At 47.5% G+C, this 22755-nt stretch overlaps 8 protein-coding genes across 8 annotated transcripts; 5 read left to right on the top strand and 3 right to left on the bottom strand.

Moving 5' to 3' along the window:
- Positions 1–96: 96 nt before the first annotated feature.
- On the bottom strand, positions 97–1828 carry N7462_010321 (putative hydrolase, alpha/beta fold family; the record flags this gene model as incomplete). Its single annotated transcript, XM_057082035.1, has 5 exons — positions 97–282; positions 361–489; positions 553–757; positions 811–971; positions 1043–1828. Coding segments are annotated over 5 exons (1467 nt in total), but the record flags the coding sequence as incomplete, so codon positions are not given.
- A 1083-nt stretch (positions 1829–2911) lies between these two features.
- On the top strand, positions 2912–4087 carry N7462_010320 (uncharacterized protein; the record flags this gene model as incomplete). Its single annotated transcript, XM_057082034.1, has 1 exon — positions 2912–4087. One exon carries the CDS (start codon positions 2912–2914, stop codon positions 4085–4087), a length of 1176 nt encoding a protein of 391 aa, XP_056929074.1.
- A 386-nt stretch (positions 4088–4473) lies between these two features.
- Positions 4474–7819, top strand: N7462_010319 (uncharacterized protein; the record flags this gene model as incomplete). The annotated part of the gene is made up of 2 exons (XM_057082033.1): positions 4474–6919; positions 6978–7819. 2 exons carry the CDS (start codon positions 4474–4476, stop codon positions 7817–7819), a joined length of 3288 nt encoding a protein of 1095 aa, XP_056929073.1.
- Positions 7820–9192: 1373 nt separating this feature from the next.
- Positions 9193–9806, bottom strand: N7462_010318 (histone H3 family protein; the record flags this gene model as incomplete). Its single annotated transcript, XM_057082032.1, has 2 exons — positions 9193–9539; positions 9659–9806. 2 exons carry the CDS (start codon positions 9804–9806, stop codon positions 9193–9195), a joined length of 495 nt encoding a protein of 164 aa, XP_056929072.1.
- A 272-nt stretch (positions 9807–10078) lies between these two features.
- On the top strand, positions 10079–11020 carry derA (putative ER-associated proteolytic system protein Der1; the record flags this gene model as incomplete). The annotated part of the gene is made up of 1 exon (XM_057082031.1): positions 10079–11020. One exon carries the CDS (start codon positions 10079–10081, stop codon positions 11018–11020), a length of 942 nt encoding a protein of 313 aa, XP_056929071.1.
- A 3706-nt stretch (positions 11021–14726) lies between these two features.
- Positions 14727–16754, top strand: N7462_010316 (fungal specific transcription factor domain-containing protein; the record flags this gene model as incomplete). Its single annotated transcript, XM_057082030.1, has 5 exons — positions 14727–15130; positions 15157–15268; positions 15387–15578; positions 15629–16081; positions 16245–16754. Coding segments are annotated over 5 exons (1671 nt in total), but the record flags the coding sequence as incomplete, so codon positions are not given.
- Positions 16755–17848: 1094 nt separating this feature from the next.
- N7462_010315 (CocE/NonD family hydrolase) lies at positions 17849–19576 on the top strand (the record flags this gene model as incomplete). The annotated part of the gene is made up of 2 exons (XM_057082029.1): positions 17849–18389; positions 18447–19576. 2 exons carry the CDS (start codon positions 17849–17851, stop codon positions 19574–19576), a joined length of 1671 nt encoding a protein of 556 aa, XP_056929069.1.
- Positions 19577–20274: 698 nt separating this feature from the next.
- Positions 20275–21557, bottom strand: N7462_010314 (FAD-dependent oxidoreductase; the record flags this gene model as incomplete). Its single annotated transcript, XM_057082028.1, has 2 exons — positions 20275–21492; positions 21540–21557. 2 exons carry the CDS (start codon positions 21555–21557, stop codon positions 20275–20277), a joined length of 1236 nt encoding a protein of 411 aa, XP_056929068.1.
- Between the last annotated feature and the right edge of the window lie 1198 nt (positions 21558–22755).

Below are 22755 nucleotides of genomic sequence, written 5' to 3'. Positions count from 1 at the left end.
TCAAGTCTAACACCTCCTCTATAAATGCTATTCAATGGAAATCCAATGCCCCGAAATTGCTATAATGCGGAAATAGATCGCACAATGGTAATAAACTCAACAAGACAGGTTCATGTCAAGCCTGCGAAGAGCAGGAGTAAACTTAGGCTTGGAGGTCATATCAGGGTTCTTTCCAGCTTCAGGGTTGCTGGTTATCTGTTCAAAAAGTCTCTCTGGGTGCTCAACCACGCCGGGAACCTCGGTGTCAATTTCCTGGGCCATTGTGTTCAAGAAATTCGTGACCTTGATAAGAAAAATAGATTGTTAACATCGATATCAACAAATCTCAGTCACGTTATCGTTGGGCTAATAGCAACTTACCGGTTTCACAAACCATCTCGACCCTCCAAACTCAAACCAACCCAGGTGGCCACCCCAAGACGTAGTCATCATAACTCCATATGGGTTCTGGGTTATTTCTTGAAAAGGTAAGCAATCACGGGAGGCGATCTAGTCTATGTCAGCACCAGTCAAGAAAGAAGAGGGGGGTGGGGAGGGAGTTTGATAGCTTACCGGATCATCTTCGGCTTGAATAGTGAAGAATGGGATTCGAATAGAGAGCATAGGGTCTGTAGATGCTGCGTCACGGTAATATGCACCTTCACTAGGATAGCCCCAGGCAGGACATTGAAACGCCCTATCAAACTCGTGCAGGTAGGTGATGCGTCTCACTTCTTCGGCCTTAATGCCGGGATTCTTGGCGATTTGCTCAGCATGTCTAACCATTTGTTAGCCCGAACGGTTCTTTGCCAAGATAAGGTAATGACGCACGACTCAAAAAGGCTCTTCATGCTATTTCCCATAGTCCTACTATATACCTCCTTCCCAAGCCAGGTCCGCTGCAAGCTTGCAGAGCTCACATCCAAGTTCCACGGACTGGCGCAGATGACGGCGGCCTTCAGCTGGCAAGAATCACCTTCTTCCCCAAGATACTAAATTAATAAGATTAGTATAAAGGTATCCAATGAAATGTTTGTTTGATGACCTGGGTTTCGAAACATACGTTGGCGAGAATGTTGGCACCAAGGGAGAAGCCAATGCCAAACAGAGGTCGGTTAGGGAAGTTTTTTCTAAGCCATTTAACGGCCTCACGAACATCCCATGTTGCACGTGCATTGTATAAAACCGGAGTGCTGATTTTGGTTTGGGCACATCCCCTTGAGTTAACCACGCATGCCTCCCATCCGCCGTCTGCCACCAAGGGAAAAAGCACATGCCGCAAGTAGAGTTCATGGGAACCGCCACTTAGACCATGGAGAGCAACAAGCATTGGTTTTGTATCATCGGAAGGAAGACCAGCAAACTCTTCCTGGGAATAGAAAGATGTCCGAGGCGGAAGGCCCGAAGGCTGCGTATATTTTCTCGCTTGGTCGGTGAGGTCACCCTCAGGGGGCATGTCGTAAGGTCTGACCACAAAGTCTATTGCATACTGACCGGGAACCGTCGGCCCTTCTGTCTGAAAAATCTTTCGTTTATAGTAAATGGGAACAGTATCATGCTTGAACGTTGTCCACATAGTCTGCAAATGGCCATTGAACAAGAGCGGGTTGAGGTGGCAGGCATCAGGAGTGGCCTCGCGGCAAACGTCGACCAGCGTCGTCTGCTCTTTCACGCCAGATTTTAACGATGCCTTTTTCAAGAGGAGTTGATTGTCTCGAGCGTGGTAGAACACGATGCGTCCTCGTGGGCGAATCCATGACAACAGCCCCATCGCGAGTAAGCCCGATAAGAGGGCCAAAGTAGGAAATGAACTGAGCAAAGCTGACGCTTCCGACATGAGAGCGGTCTTCTATAAATGCAAGCAAGCTATGCAACCGCGTCTATTTGCGCAAAGAGCAACAAAGGACTTTCCTATGGCACAACTGCCTGGGAGCCCAACGAAAAAAGCCTTGATAAAGAGGGGACCTCGGCATAAGAGAGAATGACTAAGCGGGGCATCTTATCTAAGAGTAAATTTAGAATTCTTCAGCTTTGTTTCCACGTGATGCTGAAGAAAGATGAGTCAGCACAGGGGTTAAGCGCATAACTGGTTAATGATTTTATGCCCGCATTGATCATTAGTCATCCCCTCCATCTCCGATCGAGGGGGTCCAAGCGTCCACGCAACCCATGCGGTGCAGTCACGGGCGCTGCCGAACGGGTTTGGAGGTCAGTTGACACAGTCATCATGGGAGTCCGGGGATCTGATGCCGAAAACACCCTAGGGCTGGGATGGAGGGAGACTCGGGCATTTTTCCTGCTAAAAATATGAGAGTGATGATGCGATGATGCTTGAAGCGGCAATCTGATTGCCGCATGCGGAAGCGCCGAATAGCTTTCGGCGGCAACGCTGGTGATGGACTCCCCGTCCGGCGGCTTGACAATAGGGATTGTCTGCCATGAAATTCCCCGCAGTCTTATACGGCTGCTTGGAGAGAGAAGACCCAACAGAGACTGGCTGCATCGGGATCAGCGGACAAAGAACGGGATTGCCCCTGTGATGATCGGATAGTCAGCAAGCCCTATATGTAATGCTGATAACATAGCCAACAACCCACGGTGATCCAATCCCATGGTCCGTTTGCGTGCAACTTTATCATCTGTCAAGCCCTACTTCAAGGTCAACAGATCCCCCTCATTTGGGTTTCTTTCTTTCTTTTCTTCTCTCGATGGTGCTGCCTCATGCTCGTCACACGATGTACTGCGCCTTGACTGCAATATGATTGTTCAGCATCGACAGTCTATCGCCAACCGTTCCACATTCTAAGTCATCAGTCTACTCATGCGGCCTGATCATAAAAGAGCTCTGAAAGTACTGCGTTTTCGACACAAAGAGCAAAATCTGCATGCGCTCTCCATGGTCTCCATGGCTTTAAAGGAACCCCCGCCCAACATGCCAGAGCGCTTATTTCGAGCCTCCGAAAAGTTGAAGACCGTTATAAAAATGAAATCCTGGTCACCGACCCGTTCGCGAAAGCAGTCGAAGGAGGAATCGGGCCGGTGCCATCTCCTGGAACTGCCCACCGAGTTACTATTGGAGATTGTGTCTCATCTGACCGTGATCCCGGAGGCTTCCCTTGCGCTAACGTGCAAACGCATGTTCACGATATCCGGAGAAATTCTGTCGTCCAAATCCCTCCGCTTCGGCCGGGATTTTGCTCCCCTTTTCCATCATTACCGCAATGGACACAACTATGTCACCCCGCGATGGCAATTTATCAACCTCCTCGAGAATAGCCGCTGGCGGGCGTGCTCCAAGTGCCTGAAACTGCATCCCCGTGCCGCCTTCACCTCCCGGGAACTAAGACGCAAGTCAGAGAACCGAAGTTGCAATGTTGGCGAACTCGCAGGAATCGTTGATCTTTGTCCATGCAAGAAGTTGACGTTCCGAGATAAGATGGAGCTGGTAAACCATCTTCGCATCCGAAAGATCTCCGTGAACGCCTTGAAGACACAATTCGGTGATCATGTTGGGGACCGTTACTGCTGGCATTCATGTATTGAGCAATATGGACCCACTGAATTGAAGGTGTCACTGTTTCCCGAACTCGACGAAGCGGATCAGTTAATCATTCGGACCGAATATCAACTCACGACAGAGTCGGGCCAGGTAGGCAAGGAGGAGTTCATGACTCCTCGCTTTGGATGTGCGCATCGATCGGTAGATCTATGGCTTTCAAGTGTCTACCAAACTACCATATGTCGCATGCTCGACTCTTTCTGCACATCCTGTCGCCGCATCTCAGTCTGCGGTGCATGCAATACGACCCTGAAATGTCCCCGAAAACAGCCATTCCGTTCCGAAGAATCTGGAAAAGCGACATATTTCTTTTGGACTCAGCGGTGCCTCGGGAGCACAGACCCTGTTCCTGACGCTGCTTGGGGTGCTCAGAGAATCCATCCGGCAGAGCCTTCCATTGGGGTCGAGAATTGCAATGAGCTCTGCCCTTGGACTGTACGTGAACATCCACCCCTCACATTTGCACCTTCTATAGGCGAAGAAATCATTCAACCTGCCATGAACAACCAATCTATCAGTTCGTTATACTCGTCGATCCGCATGTTGTAGAGGTGATATAATCTCTCTTGTCTTTCATTTTACGTGGCGTTCAAAGCGAGTACCATCGAGGGTTGGGGAGTTATACTGGTCACATTCTGTTATTTCTCATATTGTTATCGTTCTGAATTAGAACTCTTTATTTTCCTTTTGTCGAGATGTATAGAGTCGAATACAAGTCTGAAGTAAAACAGTTCCAGTGCCAAGTCTCCCGTATAGATCTAATGATGCATGATGCCTCGACTTATCGCAGCCGCTTATCGCCAATCAGCTCTATCAGCTGACCGCCGCGAGTTTCTCCGCCCCGAATCGGACGCCGGACCGCCAGGCGCTTCAACATCGCGAGAATCTCAGGGGATCACAGCGCTTTCCAGCTTGGATGAGTGTATGTCGGGGAGATGAGCTTTCCACCTCCAAATCCTGGGCAATACCCTCAGTATTTTCCTCCTCCCACCTACCAGGCTGGTCATGTCGCCCCGCCAGGGTTGTTGTACAACAATGTCGCGCCCCCTTCGCCATCGCCGTACAATAGCTACGGCAAGCCTGCAGGCTATCCACCGGGTATGATGCCGCAGCAACAGCCATATCCGATGTATAACCAGCAGTTCCAACATCAGATGCCGCAGCCGCCGCCGCCGAGTCTTCAACCACCGCCCCTCATCCACCCTCAGCAACTTGGTCAACCACAGCATCCCGCTTTCTCTCAGCCACCACATCCTCCTTTGTCGCAACCACGACAGTCGCCCATCATCCAGCCGCATCAATCCCCGCACCATCAACCCCAACAGCAGTCACCTCGTCCTCAGCTACTGCAGCAGTCACCCCGTCCTCAGCTATTGCAACAGTCTCCCCGGCTTCAGATGCAACAAGTACAACAACAATCTCCGCGCCCTCAGCTTCAGCAGCAATCCCCGCGAATTCAAATCCAGCAACAGTCCCCTCGTACCCAATTCCAACAACAGTCACCTCGTATTCATCTCCAGCACCATTCCCCTCGTCCTCAACAGCTTCCCCAACCGCAACCGCAACCGCGTGCTCAACTGGAGCCGCAGGCTCAAAAATTGGCACAGATTCAACCGCAGCCGCAGGCTCAACTAGAACTGCAACTACAACAACAGCAACCGCGGCCGCCACCGCTTCCCCAGTCCCCTACTTTCAAAACTCAAGTGGTTCAGCCTCCCCAACCGCGGCCACCGCCAGTCCAGCCTGGTCCTCCCGCATCCTTACCACCTGATGAGCCACAGCAGCAGTTCATAAACCCAGCCGAGCTTTTTGTGCAGCCCCCTCTCCCTACCGCCCCTCGGGCTCGATATTCCTTGAGTTCGCAATATGTCGACCCAAGCGATCTCTCGAACTCAACTTCTAGCAGTCTGCCTCCAATTCCGTCTATTTCTTCTTCAACCCCTCCTCCAGCTCTCTCGGCATCGGCTCAGACTGCTCCTCCAGTCACTACCGAGCAAAAAGCGGCTGAAAGTCAAATGCAATCAAATATTCAAGTGCAACCTCCGCAGCCGCCTAAGCCTATAGTCAAGTCTGAATCCTCAAAACCAAGACCCATGGCTCAGGCAGAGGTGCAGCGGGCCCTGCCCACCCCCAAAGTGACACCGCCAATACGACCTCAGCCTCTTCAGTCCTCTGTAAATAGCATTACGCCGCAAGTCATGATATCAGTTCTGCCTCAGGAGTCTCATACCAGTGCACAAAAACAATCTTCAAAAAAGCAACAGCAGAAGAAACAACCTAGTCAACAGATTGCCGAGAAGCCTGCTAAGCCAAACAAGCCTCCGGTAGACTACCAAGTCTTACTGCTGTCGTTGGCCGACGAGTACCTCAATACTGCCCATCGCCATGGAACAATGATGGCTTTGGCCACCAACCAAGCAGACGTCGAAGAATATTATAAATTAATCGCTACCGGGCTCGGCTGCTTAGAGGCAGTCTTGAAGAACTGGAGACTGCAGCCTCGCAAGGAAGCGCTGGTCCGTCTTCGTTATGCGCGTACATTGTTCGAGGAAACGGATAATGATATCGTGGCAGAGACAGCTCTGAGCAAGGGCATTGACCTTTGTGAAAGACACCGAATGTTAGATCTAAAGTACAGTATGCAGCATCTCTTGGCACGTATGCTTCACAAAAGCAAGCCCAAGGCTTCTTTGAAAGCTGTTGATGGTATGATCCAGGATGTGGAAGCATATCGCCATGCAGCTTGGGAGTATGCATTTCGGTTTCTTCGAGTGACACTTTCGCTCTCCTCTCCTTCCCATCAAGACTCGGTGCAAGCTGTCCAGCACCTGAACAAGATCTCAGCGATGGCTAGTCGCAATGGCGACAAGGCCGTCTCTGCCATGGCAGCCGTGATCGAAGCCTTGGCCCATTTACAACAGGGGACGGGATCGGATGCCATCGAACAAGCCCAGCGTGCGGTAGCTGTTGCACGAAGCCATCAATTGACTGATTCGCTTCGTCATATTCCACAGCTGGTGACTTTAATCCAGATAGTCGATATTTGCTGTAGCCTGCTGGAGTATGATGTCAACCAGTCTTCTCAAAAGCTTAAGGTTATGCAGGCCCTGGTGGATGAGACTTTGAACGACCCTAGCTGGCAAGCCGATGGCTCATTCTGTGTTCCTCTTAATGGCAAGTCCGCAGGGCCATCATCTATTGACACAGGGGACATCCTTCAAGTTCATAACGGCACCCTGCTCCTGAGTTTCAATTGGCTTCCTCAGCATGACCTCTATGCCCTTTCCTACTTCTTGAGCTCCATTACGTTGAGTGCAAAGAACTCATATGATGGCCGAAAAGCAGAAAAGTATCTCGACGAGGGGCTTCGAATGATTCAAGGTGAGTGCGATATTTGATCTGCCTCTCACTACTGTCTCTAATATTTTCTTTTATAAAGGTGATTTCACGGCCCCACAAGAGATTCCAGAGTCGATGGTGAATGCGTTACGACGCGTTGAATGGCGTCGGTCCCTTTATTGCAATTTTCTTTTACAGCGTGTCTTCCTAGCCTGTGCACGAACAGACTGGGAACCAGCCAGTCACAGTTTGAATGAGCTGAGGCAAGTCACCCGGAAGATCGGACCTAACCTTCCAAAGTCCGTGGAATGTTTGATGGAGTATGCTGCTGGGACCATTGCCCAAGCCACTGGTGATCTAGCTGGCGCCCTCAAAATCTTTCAATCGCCCTTGCTGTCGCTCTCGCCATCAGCTAGTAAGACTTCACGAAATGACCCCTGTCGCGACACCTGTATTCTGGCAGCGCTCAACTCTGTTCTCATCATCCGAGACCCAGCACACCCGTCGCACTCCCATCTCCCGGTAATTCAAACTCTCCTAGACTCGTTCTGCCAGAACAGCCCGAACAAGTACATCCAGGCAGCATACTTCTTGGTTTGCGCTACAGTGCAAACGGATTCGACCCTCCAGACCAAGCAGTTTCTACAGCAAGCGCTGCAGTCGGCTACCGCTATAAGCAACAGCCAGATTACATGCATGACGCTCACTTTCATGAGCTGGAAGTACTTCCGTGGAGTGGTTGGGGAACAAGCTGAAAAAAGCGCCCGCGCTGGTCGTGCAATGGCCAAACGAGCTAATGACCGCCTCTGGGCGAGTGTCACTGATGAGATGCTGGCCGACACCCTTGAGCGCCAAGGCAAGAATGAAGAAGCTCGTGGGGTACGAGAGGAAGGACAACGGCTCATTCAGGGGCTCCCGCCAGGCTTGAAAGGTTCGACCTGAGGATCGTCTGTTTAAACTGATAGGAGCCCAAGTGGTGTCGTGGGGGTGTATGCTAGCGTTGCTTTCATACCGATCTGTTATGATTTTTATACTCTGGATGGCGCGTGTTTTATGATACCATTTCATATTTACATTGAGAAGGCGTTTGCTTTGGGGATAGCTCTTTTGGTTTAACCACAGGTGTGGGAAAGACATGGTGTACTATACCATAAAATTTAGTAATGATAGTGTGACTATTTTATACTGCTGCTCATATGAAAATATCTATTCGCTGAATATAGCGTTGGTTCAGCAGACCATCTGATGATACCGACACAGGCCTTAGTATCTATCTCTATATCCATGTTTCAAATTGTGATTCGCGATCTATTGGCCCCTTGCTGTTTCCAAAAAGACATGATGTTTGCGTGTGCATTTTTGTTATGATCAAATATCATTTGCATCCATTTCGAGCCTTCTGATCCGATGGACTTGGTTCTTGTGATAATCAATCCCTCCCACCCCCCGGATATCAGGGACTGGCCTACTTTGACTGTAAGTACCGACTTTTAGCATCATTTAATCCAATTTAATTTTGAAATCAACACACTCTAAATGCATAAAATGAAAAAAAAATGAAGCTCTCAGAATTTCAAATTTGTGCGGTCGGCTGCCGGCTTCCATCTATTTACATGTCTGCTTTTCAAGTTCCTATATACTTTAGCACACCGGAATCCAATCAATAAACCCTCATGGGATCAAGCTTCATGTAACCTCTTCCTTCGGGCTTCTATTATAATCTGCAAGTCGAGTTAAAGCCAAGCTTGGTGGACATGATGGTGAAACGGTAGGCCATAGCAAAATATAGGACAGTCTCGACGTTGATCTCAGGCATAATCAAGGATTGGATAGATCATGGCTATGCTTGCCAGGCAAGTTTGCGCACAATATTTTGTCATATTAAAACTCGTTAGATATTTGCGCGATATCGAGGGAAAACAGCAGATCTTTAGTTCGAATCGATTAAAGCCGTGTCAATAGGACACCCTGCAAGCATCCATAAAACTGCTGCACTGCCTATAAAATCACAAACACCCTTCATCCATGCTAATGTACAACTCCTTGGTATAGTCAAGGACTCCAGAAACCCTCGAGAACAAAACACAGCACCGAACAGTATCGTAGTCAAAAAAAGACGAGACTAGAACAGAGCACGTGACTCACTCCATCACAAAATAACTCCATGTCCATCAATACGCCGGTAAACTCCAGGCACTCCCACCCGCCAGGGTAGAGAGTACAACGAAAAAAAGAGGCGCTGGCTGAGATTAAAAGCCAGCAGAATCGTATGTCAATAAAAAAAAGAATGGTTCCTCATAGCAGATACGAAGTGCTCAGCCAAGGCCACCCCACACCCCGCGGATCCTGCGCGCGAGCTGGATATCCTTCTGCATGATAGTAACGCGCTTCGCATGGATGGCGCACAGGTTAGTGTCTTCGAACAGGTGAACCATAAAGGCTTCAGCGGCTTCTTGTAGCGCTTGGATGGCATGTGACTGCCACCGCAGCTGCGAGCCAACTTCGGCGGGAAGCAAGTCGAGGGCGACTTCGCGGACCAGCCGGGCAAAGGGCAGCTTTGCGATCAGCAGGTCGTAGGAGCGCTGGTAGCGTCGGATTTCCTTGAGCGCGACAGTGCCGGGCTTATACCGTCGGCGACGACCTTGAGGGGTAGGGTCACCTGCTGTATGGGCGGAGAGAGTAGTTAGAAATGGGGTCCAAAAAGGCATCGATGAGGGCACGTAGGGTGATTGAATAAAAGACAATGATAGGCTAGTGCCATTAATTTAGCTTATCACTTACGTTGAACATCTGAAGTTCTCTTTCCAGCCGGTTTCTTGCCTCCTGTTGACTTGCGTGCTTTGCTCGGTGAACCTGCAGCAGCTGTAAACTTGGATGATTGTGATCGAGGGCCGGTTGTCTTGGCCACCTTGGAAGCTTTGGGTGGCATTGTAAGGTGGTCAAGAGTTGTGTGTCCGCAGATTTAATTCAAAAAATAGCGGGGCGCCCGGGATGAGGCAATCAGTTAAGATGCTCTGCAGTAATTGCTTTCATGCGGCGGAATCGGACGCGTTGCAGACAGGTCGATTGTTTTCCCTTGCAGGAGCTGCTGTTATAGGGGAGTGCAGCAGGGGGATACCTGACAGACGAGGTCGAATTTCAACAAGCGAGAAGAAAGATTGAGAAAGCGCAAGATTGAAGGGGGCTGGGGACCGAATCAATATGAACACTTTCGTCCCTAGCGCCCAGCCCCGTGATTTTCGTGGATTTAGACGCGTCGTGTCGCGGCACGTGACGGACCTGATCGATAAGATACGGTCGATCTGGTCTCTTTCCGCGACTCCTCCACGCTGTTTCCCCTCACCGTCTCCTCACCACCGCATTCCCATCTGCTCTACCGCCTCCTTCAGCATGGCTGCTCTCTGGGAGAACAACGGACAGTTAGGCCAATTCCCTCTCGAACAATGGTTCTATGAGATGCCACCAGTGACCCGGTGGTGGACCGTAGCCACTGTGGCGATATCGGTACTGGTGCAGTGTCATGTTGTTACTCCATTCCAGCTTTTTTACAGCTTCCGTGCTGTATATGCGAAATCACAATACTGGCGTCTTCTCACCACTTTTCTTTATTTCGGCCCGTTGAATCTCGATCTAATATTCCACGTGTTCTTTCTTCAGCGATACTCGCGCCTGCTCGAGGAATCCTCCGGCCGCTCCCCGGCAAATTTCGCCTGGTTGGTCTTCTACGCCATGTCCTCGCTTCTCATAATCTCGCCTTATCTGTCTCTTCCATTCCTGGGAACGGCCTTGTCCTCCAGCTTGGTGTATATTTGGGCTCGGAGAAATCCCGAAACTCGACTGAGCTTCCTAGGAATGCTAGTCTTCACCGCGCCATACCTTCCTTGGGTGCTTATGACTTTCAGCGTGATTATGCATCAGGTGGTGCCCAAGGATGAGATCTGTGGCATCGTCGTTGGCCATATCTGGTACTATTTCAATGACGTCTACCCGACTTTGCACGGTGGACATCGCCCTTTTGACCCGCCTACATGGTGGCGTCGGTTATTTGAGATCAACACCGATGGTAACGATGAAGCCGGCCGAACAGATGCAGCCTTGGTCAACGGGGAGCTTCTCGCTGCCGCTGCGCCCGAAGTTCGGTGAGCGCATCCCTACCAATCATTTCGATTTAAAACAGGCTCGATGAGACTTTTTCGGACATGATGTTGCATGCAAGAAAACTCTTGATATGCTAGACACGGAAACTTTACCAGAGACCATCCGGCGAGAAAATCGGCATGCAAGATGCTGTGAAAGTCGATGCTTTTTAGTACAGACTCGAGCCAAAGACATAATTCTCGGATCAATTGCAAATTGCCCGGAACATTCTGTGTGAAGGAAAAGGGGAGGGCTAAGTGTTATCAAACCCCGAAACGGGCGCGAAACGGGCATAGCCACATCATCCACCTTCATTCAATCGGTCGTTTCAATGTACCAATAAGGTGCAAATCACACCTGATTCGGGTTTGTATCAACGGCGCTTTCCCCTCTCCTTTTCTTATCAATCGTAGCGAAGATACCCTGTTGATTTTTTTCTCTCTCACATCTACATATGCTGGACTAATGTCATTATCGATGATTTTTTTCCTGGGTCTTGTACTTATGATATAATGCCCGGACCTGTGAATACTATTTACCATTTCAGGTTTAGCGCCCCAAAAACACTACTTTGTAGGATGTTCCGCCGACTGTTACTTCGGCATAAAAGCTTCCCGTGCCTCTTTCGACTTTTTTCCCCTCTCTTACCCCCCATTCGACTCCTCTCTCTTGCACTTATCGTCGCCCCCTTTCTCTCCGTCTCGCCCCCACCGATGGTTGCGACTTAGCTTTTATGCTGACGCCCTGCCCCTTTCCTTCCACCATAGATGCCGCTCCATCCGACGCCGAGCTTGCAATACCGCTTGTCTAGAACAGGGTACCTGGAGTGCTACATGCCACAGCAGCATTGTGGTCATTTTGCACGGATGTTCTAGATTTCCTTCTACCAGTGCGCCTTATTCGATGCTGATATCCTACTCATCCTGCATGTCTACAAAGTACCAGTTTCCCCTATATTCTGGATGCCTCGCTTTAATTAAGCCATCTGGGGTTACATTGCACAGCCCCTGCGTTGTTTGAATGTCGTAGTGCTCCGCTGCCGTCATCAATAGTCTCTTCGGTTCCTCTACACCCAATGAATGGATATTCAGAAGCACAACGTAGTGATGTAGGCTAATAGCGAAAATACCGCACACGCCTCTGGCCTCATCTGAGGAACAATTCTGAGGCTGCGATTGTGCAAGGCACGACACGACACGTACGCAAACCGGCGAACGACCTGATGAAAAGGACGACAAGTATGGGAATGCATCGCAATAATCTCAAGGGACGTAGGAATCGTAGCCGGTGAGCTCGTAGCCGGTGAGCTCGTAGCCGGTGAGCTACGACTCGTGCCAATGGGCGTGGAAGTCGTGGCTATCCCCGTACCTGGAGACAAGTCGAAGTGAGATGCATTTTTTGAAGGGGGTTTCCAAACTATAGAATCCTCCTATATAATGATAATTTATCAGTGTTTGACGGAGGCCTATGTACTTATAGTCACATACCAGAGTATATATGAAGGGCTCCTTGGGTATATATCAACTTTGCAGAAGGGACACCGTATTATTTGCGATTTCTCTATGCGAGACATTAGTAGATTTCGGTAACTCAAGCACCTGTGCATCCTCTGTGTAAATGGATCACAGGAGAACGGTATCGATGATTGGAGTATATCAACTTGGACATACGATGTATTCTCGTGACGTGAAAATATGAGGCTCACACAATAAGTTGGGGCTATCAGTACGTTTTATATGAATTCGTGCGAGACACTTAGCTTAATATGGGAGAAAATAGAAAAAGACGTACTAAGCATGATGTTTGTATTCATCAGAGAGACGTCCAGTTGATCCTCGTTATTGACTTTGCTCGAGCTGGGGCTGGCGAAATATCGAATGAGCGGGGAACCCTGTCATCCTGAGAGCATTCAACATTGCAATAGCTTAGTCTATCAAGTGCAAGGATCCATTCTAACCAAAAATATTCGGACCGCATTTATCTATTCCTGATTTGAAAGCACTTCAAATGGGTTGCTGCTGACGTGGCCTGCAGTACGTAATTTTGGAATGGGGACTGGCGGCTATATACTGACTGTCACTGGTCAGAAAATGGTGCCAATCGGGTAGGATGCGGTATACGGTAGGCCTGAAAAGGTGGGATCCAATAGGGTGCGATGCTTAATATAATGATATCTTAATAACTAGACTGGCTGGCAGAGAGTGTTGAATATCTCCTACCTCGCCGACTAGCGTGTTACTGCGCTGGGTTCCGAGTATACCCAGGATACCATACGAAACAAGCAGGTAATTGAGTATTTCTGTAATATCAGGACGCACAGAGTGATGTTTGGGTCCTCGTGGTATTCGATGGCTTCTTCCTCTCGACGTGAATCCTTATATACCCAATAGTCAATGATCGTAACCACAGGGATGATGCGGCGGTGAAGCCCTTTGCCACATTCAATACAAGCGACAAAGTTGCTTGCTGGGTTGAATTTAATAGGAGATACGACTGGGACTAATGATGTCTCTTGTTGTGCGGCACCTGTGCGTGTTGGATGTGCAGAGGGGTTGCCTCCCGCGTATATTGATGTTGGGGATCTTGTCAGTTTTCGGGACGAGTATATGCCGTTCGCTACACATTTGGCGTCTCCAAATATTCAAATTGAATTCCATTTATATCAGGTGCTCTGCATGAATTTGAAGACGTTGGACCGAATATTAGAATTACAAGATACGAGATAGAGAATAGATGGAGAGCAACCAGAATTCCTGAAAACAGGTCTCAGAACGTTGTTGACTGGATACCGGAAAATTTATGTCATGATTTCTAGGTAAAAGAAAGGACATATATTTATACTTCTATAAAATACGGCAAAATCCAAGGTTAACGAATACTTCGGCATTCTACAGTGCACAATGCATTTGACATCACGTGCACGAACCGTTCGGAGATATGCCCGAAATTTGTCCCTCGGCGATTTCATCCTCTTAATTGTCCGATATCGCCATGGAAGAATGCAAGACACAATGGATCAAGCTAAGATTTCAAAATCCTGCGACGAATGCAAAATACGTAAGGTGAAGTGCCGAAGTAAGACTGGCCCACTTTGTTCCTCAACTAAATTGCATATCATTGACTGCTTCTTGTGTCCACAGGCACCGACCCCTCATCTTGTAACAACTGCAAAGTGAGACCCCAAAGGACCAATCAATCAATAATGCCCTACGCATTGACTTAATATACAGAAACGTGGTATCCACTGTCACTTTGGTCCTAGGAAGAAAAGAGGTAGACCCAGTGGCGTTAATCGCTCTATAGGGCCATCAACTATCAGGGGTGAGTTGAATGAATAGTTGCCCTAGGATCAATATATCCCATCCTACTGACATATAATGACTCGTGTAATATTTTTTAGAGTCATCTACAACGGTAGAGAGCTTTCAAATTCAACCGCCTTACAACTTCAACCAAGATCAGCCTCTGACAAGCTCTGGCACCACACCACCAAATCTATTTGTGGACCGTCTGCTCGAAAGCGACATAACAATCAGAAATAACCAAAATTGTAGCTCTTTAATGAAGGTTTGATATGCATATGAAAATACCTCTAAGTATCAATGGCTGATTTTTTTTGTTTCTCAGGCGCATGACAACTACGGTACGTCCTGGCGCTCAATTTCCTAGATCCAGCAGTAAGTACGGCCGTATTAAAGTAAATTTCACAGTTGGGAGCTCGAATATAGCAATATTTTCCGATAAAAAGATCTTGTCCATATCAAATCGCCTTGGTCATAAACGGTTTCATGCGTTGTTTCACCGCCTGGATGATTCGATGAGTGCAAGAGCAAGACGTGATATTCGCTCCACTAACCCAGCAACAAGTTCTGGATACTTCTCTACCACAATGCAGATTGGAGTGACCATAGAATCTATCCGCACCTATTGTGACTGTGCGTTTGACTTGTATTTTGGGCATTCTCTTATATTGACGCACTGCTCCCAGTCTATTTCAAATTTGTGCATCCGATATATCCTTTCCTCCATCGAGATGAGTTCGAGAAAAGCGCTTTCGACGATCGGTGCTCAGAACTTTGTGCGCAAAATCCAGCGTTCTCAGCCTTATATCATACTGTGCTAGCACTTGGTTGCCAACGCAGAGACGGCGGGTCCTTTCAACCTGGGCATGGAACAGCCTGGAGATTATTTCAAGTAGCACTCGGCCGATTTACTGAATTAGTCACATCGAAGGAAACACTACTTCATGCTCAAGTAAGAATCTTACTCTGATATATGTCATCGCATTACTAAAACACATGCAGGCACTGACTGCGATGGTTAATCAAAACCCACTTTCCGAGCGCGAACACTCACGCTGATCTTTGACTAGGCTATTTTTTGTCGCAATGTGTCGTGCGTTCAAATCGAGAAGTTGCTCACCACTGAAGTCGCGAGAATTGCTCAAGCACTAGGGATAAACCGGGCCGTATACGAAGATATGAACACAGACCAGTGCCGAAGGACATTTTGGGTCATATACATACTGGAAAAGACGCAATGCTTTGCATGTAGCAGAGATTCGGTATCTATATACTTTCATTTGACGATGGGGAAATGTTCCACTAACGACAGTGGCAGATCTTGAACGATTCAAATATAAGCACACCCATTCCTCAAATCCCCGAGACGGCATTCCACGGCTGGGATTACTTTCGTGCGCTATGTCGCTTTAGTCGGCTTTTATCTAAAGCGCAAATTGCTGTCTTCTCTATAAGCGCAACTTTGTTACCGTCTCACATCATGGTAGCGACTATTGAGGAGCTCGAGCTAGAGCTCGAAAATTGGAAGGACTCCATAGATGAGAAATACCGACCAGGACACATCTTTCTGCAACCTGATGGTCTGGACAGTCTTTCCATCGGATTGAAGATAAAGATTGCCTTTCATTACTATAGTGCTTCAATTGCCCTGATCCGACTCAAGATGAATATCCTATCGCCAGACTTGAAAGACAGCCGACTGAAGAGCGAAATGAAGCTTATAAGTGCTTGTCGCTCAATTACCGAACTGACGCGATTCATTGACGTTGAAAGCTACACTCCGATTTGGTCAGTTATTCGAAAGCCTGATTTTACGAGTGAGAAATCACAGCTTACAGCTAAAAAGGATCATTCTTTCCGTCCCACTTTCGGCAGTTTTCCTTCTTTTCGATTTTTTGATACACAATCCTCTACATGCAGATACGAAGAGCAATCTTGCCTTGATAGGCATGGCATGTGGATACTTCTGCCGATTGGAACTCTCTTCGAAGGATCTTTTCCAAACATCAGCTCTATCTGACCTCGAGCAGATAGCCAGAGACTACATAAAGCAGTTTGAAACTGGAGGGCCAACAGAGGCGGCTGAATCTAGCATGCCACCCTCTTGCTCGACAACTCAAGAAACTGGAGATGGCAACGCACCACATTCCAACCTATCATATCCGGTGAGTTTCAAACAAGAACCACCAAATTTTGAGATACAAAACATCCTAATTATACCGCGCTTCAAGCTGGACGCATCATTTGAATTAATGCAGCACCTACCACAGACACATGGGGACGTAGACGAGAATATGGCTACCGCAATGCATGACGATCTTAGTGCTCCGACCTTCGAACCTATATTCTCCGAAGGCGTTGATCTAACGAACTTCTTTGCTGGCGAAATGCGGGATTTTTTTGATGCCTCTATGATGGACCTTTCCTTAACACAGTGAAACCCCGAAATTCCGAGGGGGTCAGATCTAGCAATCGCTCTGCAGGTCTGTGCGTCTGTAGTCAGAAAGCAGCCATAATTTCGTACTTTATTGTTCACATGAGTTCAATCGGGGGCTTTCTTTGTTAGAGTTCAACTGTCATAAGATAGCACGGGAGTCTCCTAGCGAAAAACTGGCAAATACATTCCACTTCTGTGTGGGGTAGCCCATCACTGAGTGGCCGGCTCGCCAGGAAGCTGCGCCAGGAGCTTTACAATTGGCTGCCCCACTCAACAATGCCGATATTAGTTATTACCTATGGAGAAGTGTGTAGTCCTAGAATTACTTAGAATCGCTAGCACTGGCTATAATAAACCTAGCTATTATGCACGAAAAATGTCCGAGATGCCGAACGAAAGACAGCACTTGAAAGCATATAAAGTCGCAGCGATGTTGATAAATTTCGCAGAATGAGCAGGGTCCAGTCTCATCGCAACATTTTAAATATCAATATTTGATAAACTTCAGTGCTTTGAATCAATCTTTCAATATTCTTACAAGTCCTTGCGTGTCCTGACTTCCTACATCATGAGTAAACAAGGCATCTTTTCCGACGTCGTTGGACTATCATATCGCTGTAATACCAAAGTTGGGGCCACGACAAAAGACTTCGCTTACTTCTACGAAGACGATTTTAATATTACCTTCTCCATTGGAGATCTTGCGATTGGGAATTCCACGGGAAAACCGTTACTTACCATAGTTGATCTCGTGCCAGGTGAAACAGATCACCTAGACCCGAGATTGATCAATCGAGCAAGACTTCTATTCAGCCTAAGCTCAGGTCAAGGGTTTGAGACCCCGATAAATATTGATAGCAAGGTAATTTCCCCGACATTTGCGGGTTTTACTGTCCCGGTCACTTACTAGAGCTCTCATGACAAAAGATTCGAGATACTTGTAACAAATATGCTCCTCAAATCAACCTGGATTCTTCAAATTTGTTGGACCTCGATGCACCGCTCACAGGTATTTGCAATGAATTGGGAATCCATCCCAAAACTGTGTCGCATACTCGAAACCATCTCCGACGTTATAGAGCCGGGTTCAAAGTGATGCGAGATATTAGTATTCCAACGCGGGATGGAAGCTTCGTGCTGGCAGATGTCTATCTTCCGCTTTCACCCAGGGGAAATCACCCAGTGCTAATCAGTTGCACAATTTACGGTCGGCGCATCTTCTATTCTGGTCCGGATTTGGAGGACCAGGATGAAATTGTTGCCTTCGAAAAGGCTGAGGACGAATGGCATTCAACTTCGACCGATGTGGAGATTCAAGTTCCAAGAAAGTCCTGGGGTAAGAGCTGGGCATCACAAAGAGGATTCGAGAATATTGCAACATTTAACACATTTACCTACGTGCCTCGCGGGTATGCAATGGTGAAAGTTGATCCGAGAGGTGTATCTCAGACTCCGGGCACAAGGAATGTGCCTGGTCAGCTTAGTAGTGACTTCTTTGATGCCGTCGAATGGGCAACGGAGCAAAGCTGGAGTAACGGGAGCATTGCTCTAGTTGGAAGCTCGTATGGTGCGAATACTCAATGGGATGTTGTCACCATGAAACCCAAGGGCCTTAAGTGCTTCGTACCTTACGCATGTAAGTGATCATTTTGGAGAATTTGACCTGCTGACCACTGACATCATTGATTGATAGCGGATCTTGATACCTATCGTGAAGCCGCTTATACGGGTGGCATCCCAGCAATTAAGTATCTGTCTGACTGGTATTCTCGCGTTCAGGCATGCTCGCCCAAATGGTCGGACAAGGTCGATCTTGTCAAATTGATGAATGAACATCCATTCCACGATCCAGCTTGGCTAATGACTCAAAAAAGTATGAATCATCTTGACGTTCCTTGTTTTCTTGCGGCTCCTCAAATTTTTATGATCCATGGGCGTGCGGCGTATGAAGCGTGGAGAGTGCGCAGCCCAGAGAATACCCACCTTCAGCTCATTGATTGCGATTACTACTCGTGGCCTAGCAAGCAAGCAGCGAAAAAGATATTACAGTTTCTGGATCATCACCTCAAGGGAAATGAATATACAAAGCCAGAGCCGGTCGGAATTCAGGTTCGAGTGGGATACGGCAAATGGTATTGGCGAAAGGAGATTACATGGCCAGTCCCTGGAACAAACTACATAAAGTGGCATTTGACGGCAGATGGGAAGCTTGCGACGGCTCAAGATCAAAATTCAGAGACAAGTTTTGCCTATTCCAGCAAAGCGCCACCAAAGGGCAAGTCAGGTATTAGCTTTTATTCCTCGCCTTTCGATGAAGATGTCGATGTTGTAGGGCATTTCAGCGCGCGTCTCTTCGTTTCCTCATCTACATCCGATGCAGACTTTGTCGTTACATTGTGGGCGGTTGACGAAAAGGGACATGTTGTTCCCCTTGGCTCAAAACACCAGCCTGAGCCAATCGCCAAAGGCTTCCTTCGTGCAAGCCATCGAAAAACTGATGAAGCTAAATCGCTTCCCGAAAGACCATGGCACACACATACAAAGGCAGATAACGCCCCACTTTGCCCTGGTGAGATTGTCCCGATCGATGTTGAAATTTATCCTGCTGCAGCAAAGATTCGAAAGGGATGGAAGCTTCGGGTTGATATTACCCCTTCTGAAGAGCAGCCAGATATTGAAGGGTATATTAACCCTGATATGAGAATTACTTACGGTGAAACACACAAAGAGGGAACAAATAGGCTCCATGTTGGAGGAAAATGGGTCAGTTATGTGGCTTGTCCTGTTGTACCCTGCAAAAGCGACTCCAATATGGAGGTTTGATGACAAAGATAGGGTTTAAAGGCTCTTTCAAGAATAGAAAATTGAACTGGTTTGACTTTCAACGTCTCATGGGCTTCCAGCTTTGCTAGAACCACAAGAAATATGGACAATTCCATAGCACGTGTTTTATTCGTATTCAAAATCTGCATATGTAATTATTCTCTTGCAAGAAAGCTATGAGCTGCGACTTCTATGTGAAAGGCTTTGTTCGATCCATACGGCTCTTAATTGCTTAATCAAGGAGTAAGAGCAGCTCAATCAATGGACGGGTCGAGAAATCTGGGTGGTAAATCATGAAACCCCGAACCGCCGAGCGTTGACCAAACGCCGAGTCTGCTAAGTGCAAATTTGATTCAACTACATCGGTCTACTATCCACCCTAATTTTCACTCGCTATCTTCATCTCGTCCAATTAAAGAAAGAATAGAAGAATAATTGCAAATTAGTAGAGCTGTTTGTTACCACGAAGAACCAATGTCGTTTTTATACTGCCTAGCTGACACCCTCCAAAATGCCAACCAACTATCATTGCTGGTGTGCCAAGATGAATTTAAATGATAATATCAAGGTCAGGTAAATATGTTATATTCAGAAAAAGCACACTTAAACAAGGGTTCGAAAATCCAAAAAACACAAAAGAACACCCACATGAGATCCCTTGGAAAAAAAAAGTACAGTATGATCGCAATGACAGTCTCCTAGATAGGCTCCTCTAGGATGTTGTAGAACGAGTCTTGCAATCTTGTTCCATCTCGCCACTGAGCCATTAAAACCTCTTCACGCGACTGAGGCGCATTGGGGTTTTCTTTGCTTCTCACATTTCCACTGGCAGCGGCCGCTTGGGATAGAGCTTCCACTCGAGGGCGTCTCTTCTCTTCATAGACCTTAAAGATGTCGGATAACTCCTTGGTTTCATTGTAGGCTTCGAGAAGCCGAGACAACATGAAGGCATCCTCTAGCGCCATTGAAGTTCCTTGGCCAACATGAGGCTGCATCGCGTGAGCGGCATCCCCTAGAAGCAAACAACGCTTTGTTGACCACTTGGATGTTGGTGGAAGTTTGAAGATGGGGAAAAAACTAATTGACTCCGTGGCCTTCACGGTTTCCCTTAATTGATCTCCCCACTGCCCTTGCACAGGGCTCAAGACTTTGAGGGTGTCTGATTTGAAACCCTCGATGACGTTTTTTCCGAAGGCCTCCCAGCCATCCCTGTTATCGCCATTTTCTGGGATTGAAACCTTCTTCGAACAGAACCAATACAGCCGGTCGCCTGAGTTATTGCATTGAGTGAAGCCAAAGAGGCCATCAGAAGTGAACGTCATATGCAAGGCTGGATCCAGACGAAAAGCGACCTTTGAGCTTGGTAGAATTGTGCCAATGTTGGATATTCCGGAGTAAACCGGTTCAACCATCGGGTCAACGTGTAGTCGGCGAACAGAGGAATGAATACCATCGCAACCCAGCAATAAGCCCGCCGAGTCCCTAGTTCCATCGGAAAAGAGGACTTCGACGCTATTTTCAGTTTCAGTCACTTTGGTGATCTTCTTCCCATACATGATGGGAATGTCTTCTTGCTCAATAGCCGACAAAAGCACCTCCAGCATGTCCGTTCGCACTATCCTCCAAAAACCATATCCTGTTGCCCCTTTACTGACCTCGCCAGCATTCTTTTCAGCGATGATAGAGTCACCTTGATGTAATTTGATCAGAGATGATGACGAGGATGCTCGGGCATTCATCGCGTTGAGGAGCCCAAGTTGATCGAAGAGGCGGATACCATTCGGAGGAATGTTTACAGCACCTCCGATCGTGGTCGGTTTGTCCCGAATCTCGTAGATTCTGCAGTCAATGCCATTCGTTCTTTTTAGGTTCAAAGCTGCCGCGAGACCAGCAGGGCCTCCGCCGATAATTATTGCCTGCTATTGGTCAGTATTTTACATTGGTCTGAGTATGGTCGATATACCTGAGTCACTGGCGACATGCTTAAAGTTGTAACGGCACGGACGGTAAAATGGAAGGAAAACTGCTTCGCTTTGGCTTGAAAATGAGACAAAAAATGGCGGCGCTGGGTGGAGCAACATATATATATAAAGTCTTTTGGCAAGTATCTGGTGAAAAAAGTGATTCTTTACCACAGAAGCCCCACAAGAGACCGTGTGAGCACAAGCATTACAGGAATAGATGATTCCTCGCCCGTTTTGTATGGTATACCGGGTACACTCGGAGCCACCCCACCGTAACGCGCCTGTCATCAACTGGAATGCTACTCACAAAACTTTTCCCTGGTTTTGAGTTCCACAAATCATGAAATTGAGCAAACAGTTCTATTGAATTCCACATTTACAAGCTATACCGCATCCCTACTTGATTGACAGCAAGCACTGATGATCTTGCCGTGAATGCATTTATGGGGCGGCTAAAATGGAGATTCGGGTTGACCCACCCACATTCAATTGACCGTGCGGAGTTTCGGTGTTTCGGGCAATTAATAAAGTTTGAACCATATCGCGGCGAAAGACCTGATATAATCGTTCTCTTCGGCTTTTGGTTAATGAATCGGCCATTTTCTCGGAGATAGCGTACAAGGCCGGGACACAAGGATATAGGTTTGGCGATCTATGCCAGTCTACCACACAGAAGAACTAGAGCCTGAGTAATAAGATCGGCGGAATACCATCGGTCCGGAGTTTTGAGTCCAACGCGCCACGCAACTTTAAGCGTACGTACTTTTTGACTCTATACGTACTGGGTATGAATTGAAGTGAGAATTGGAACACTTGTCGACACGGGCATTATAATTGAAGAGCCAACTTTTAATACATGTTCACTTGATTTGATAACTAATTGGCAGATTTAAACCCGCATTGTTAGTGAATGCAAATAAAATGGATGCAGTGGCAGTGTAAGCAGGAGCTCATGTATAATATACAGCAATACTTGCAAGGTTATAAGGTTAAGCTTCAACAGGATATGTCTTGATCTTACTTAGATATCCCTGTAAATCTCGGTAGTATGGATTTTTCCTGATACTTGAATAATGAGATCTTCTCTACCCGTGAACTAAGCCCAGATGCCAATATTGAATTATCACGCTTTGAAAATTTTCAGTCGAAGCATTTTGGTCCTAACATTTGATGCGCAATCCGCCATCGGATAAGACGGCAAGATATGCGTGGGAC

The sequence above is a fragment of the Penicillium macrosclerotiorum genome, assembly GCF_028827735.1.
Source record: "Penicillium macrosclerotiorum strain IBT 26536 chromosome Unknown utg000010l_segment0_segment0, whole genome shotgun sequence".
NCBI classification, from domain to species: Eukaryota; Fungi; Ascomycota; class Eurotiomycetes; order Eurotiales; family Aspergillaceae; genus Penicillium; species Penicillium macrosclerotiorum.
This window is presented reverse-complemented; position numbering and strand designations above follow the sequence as displayed.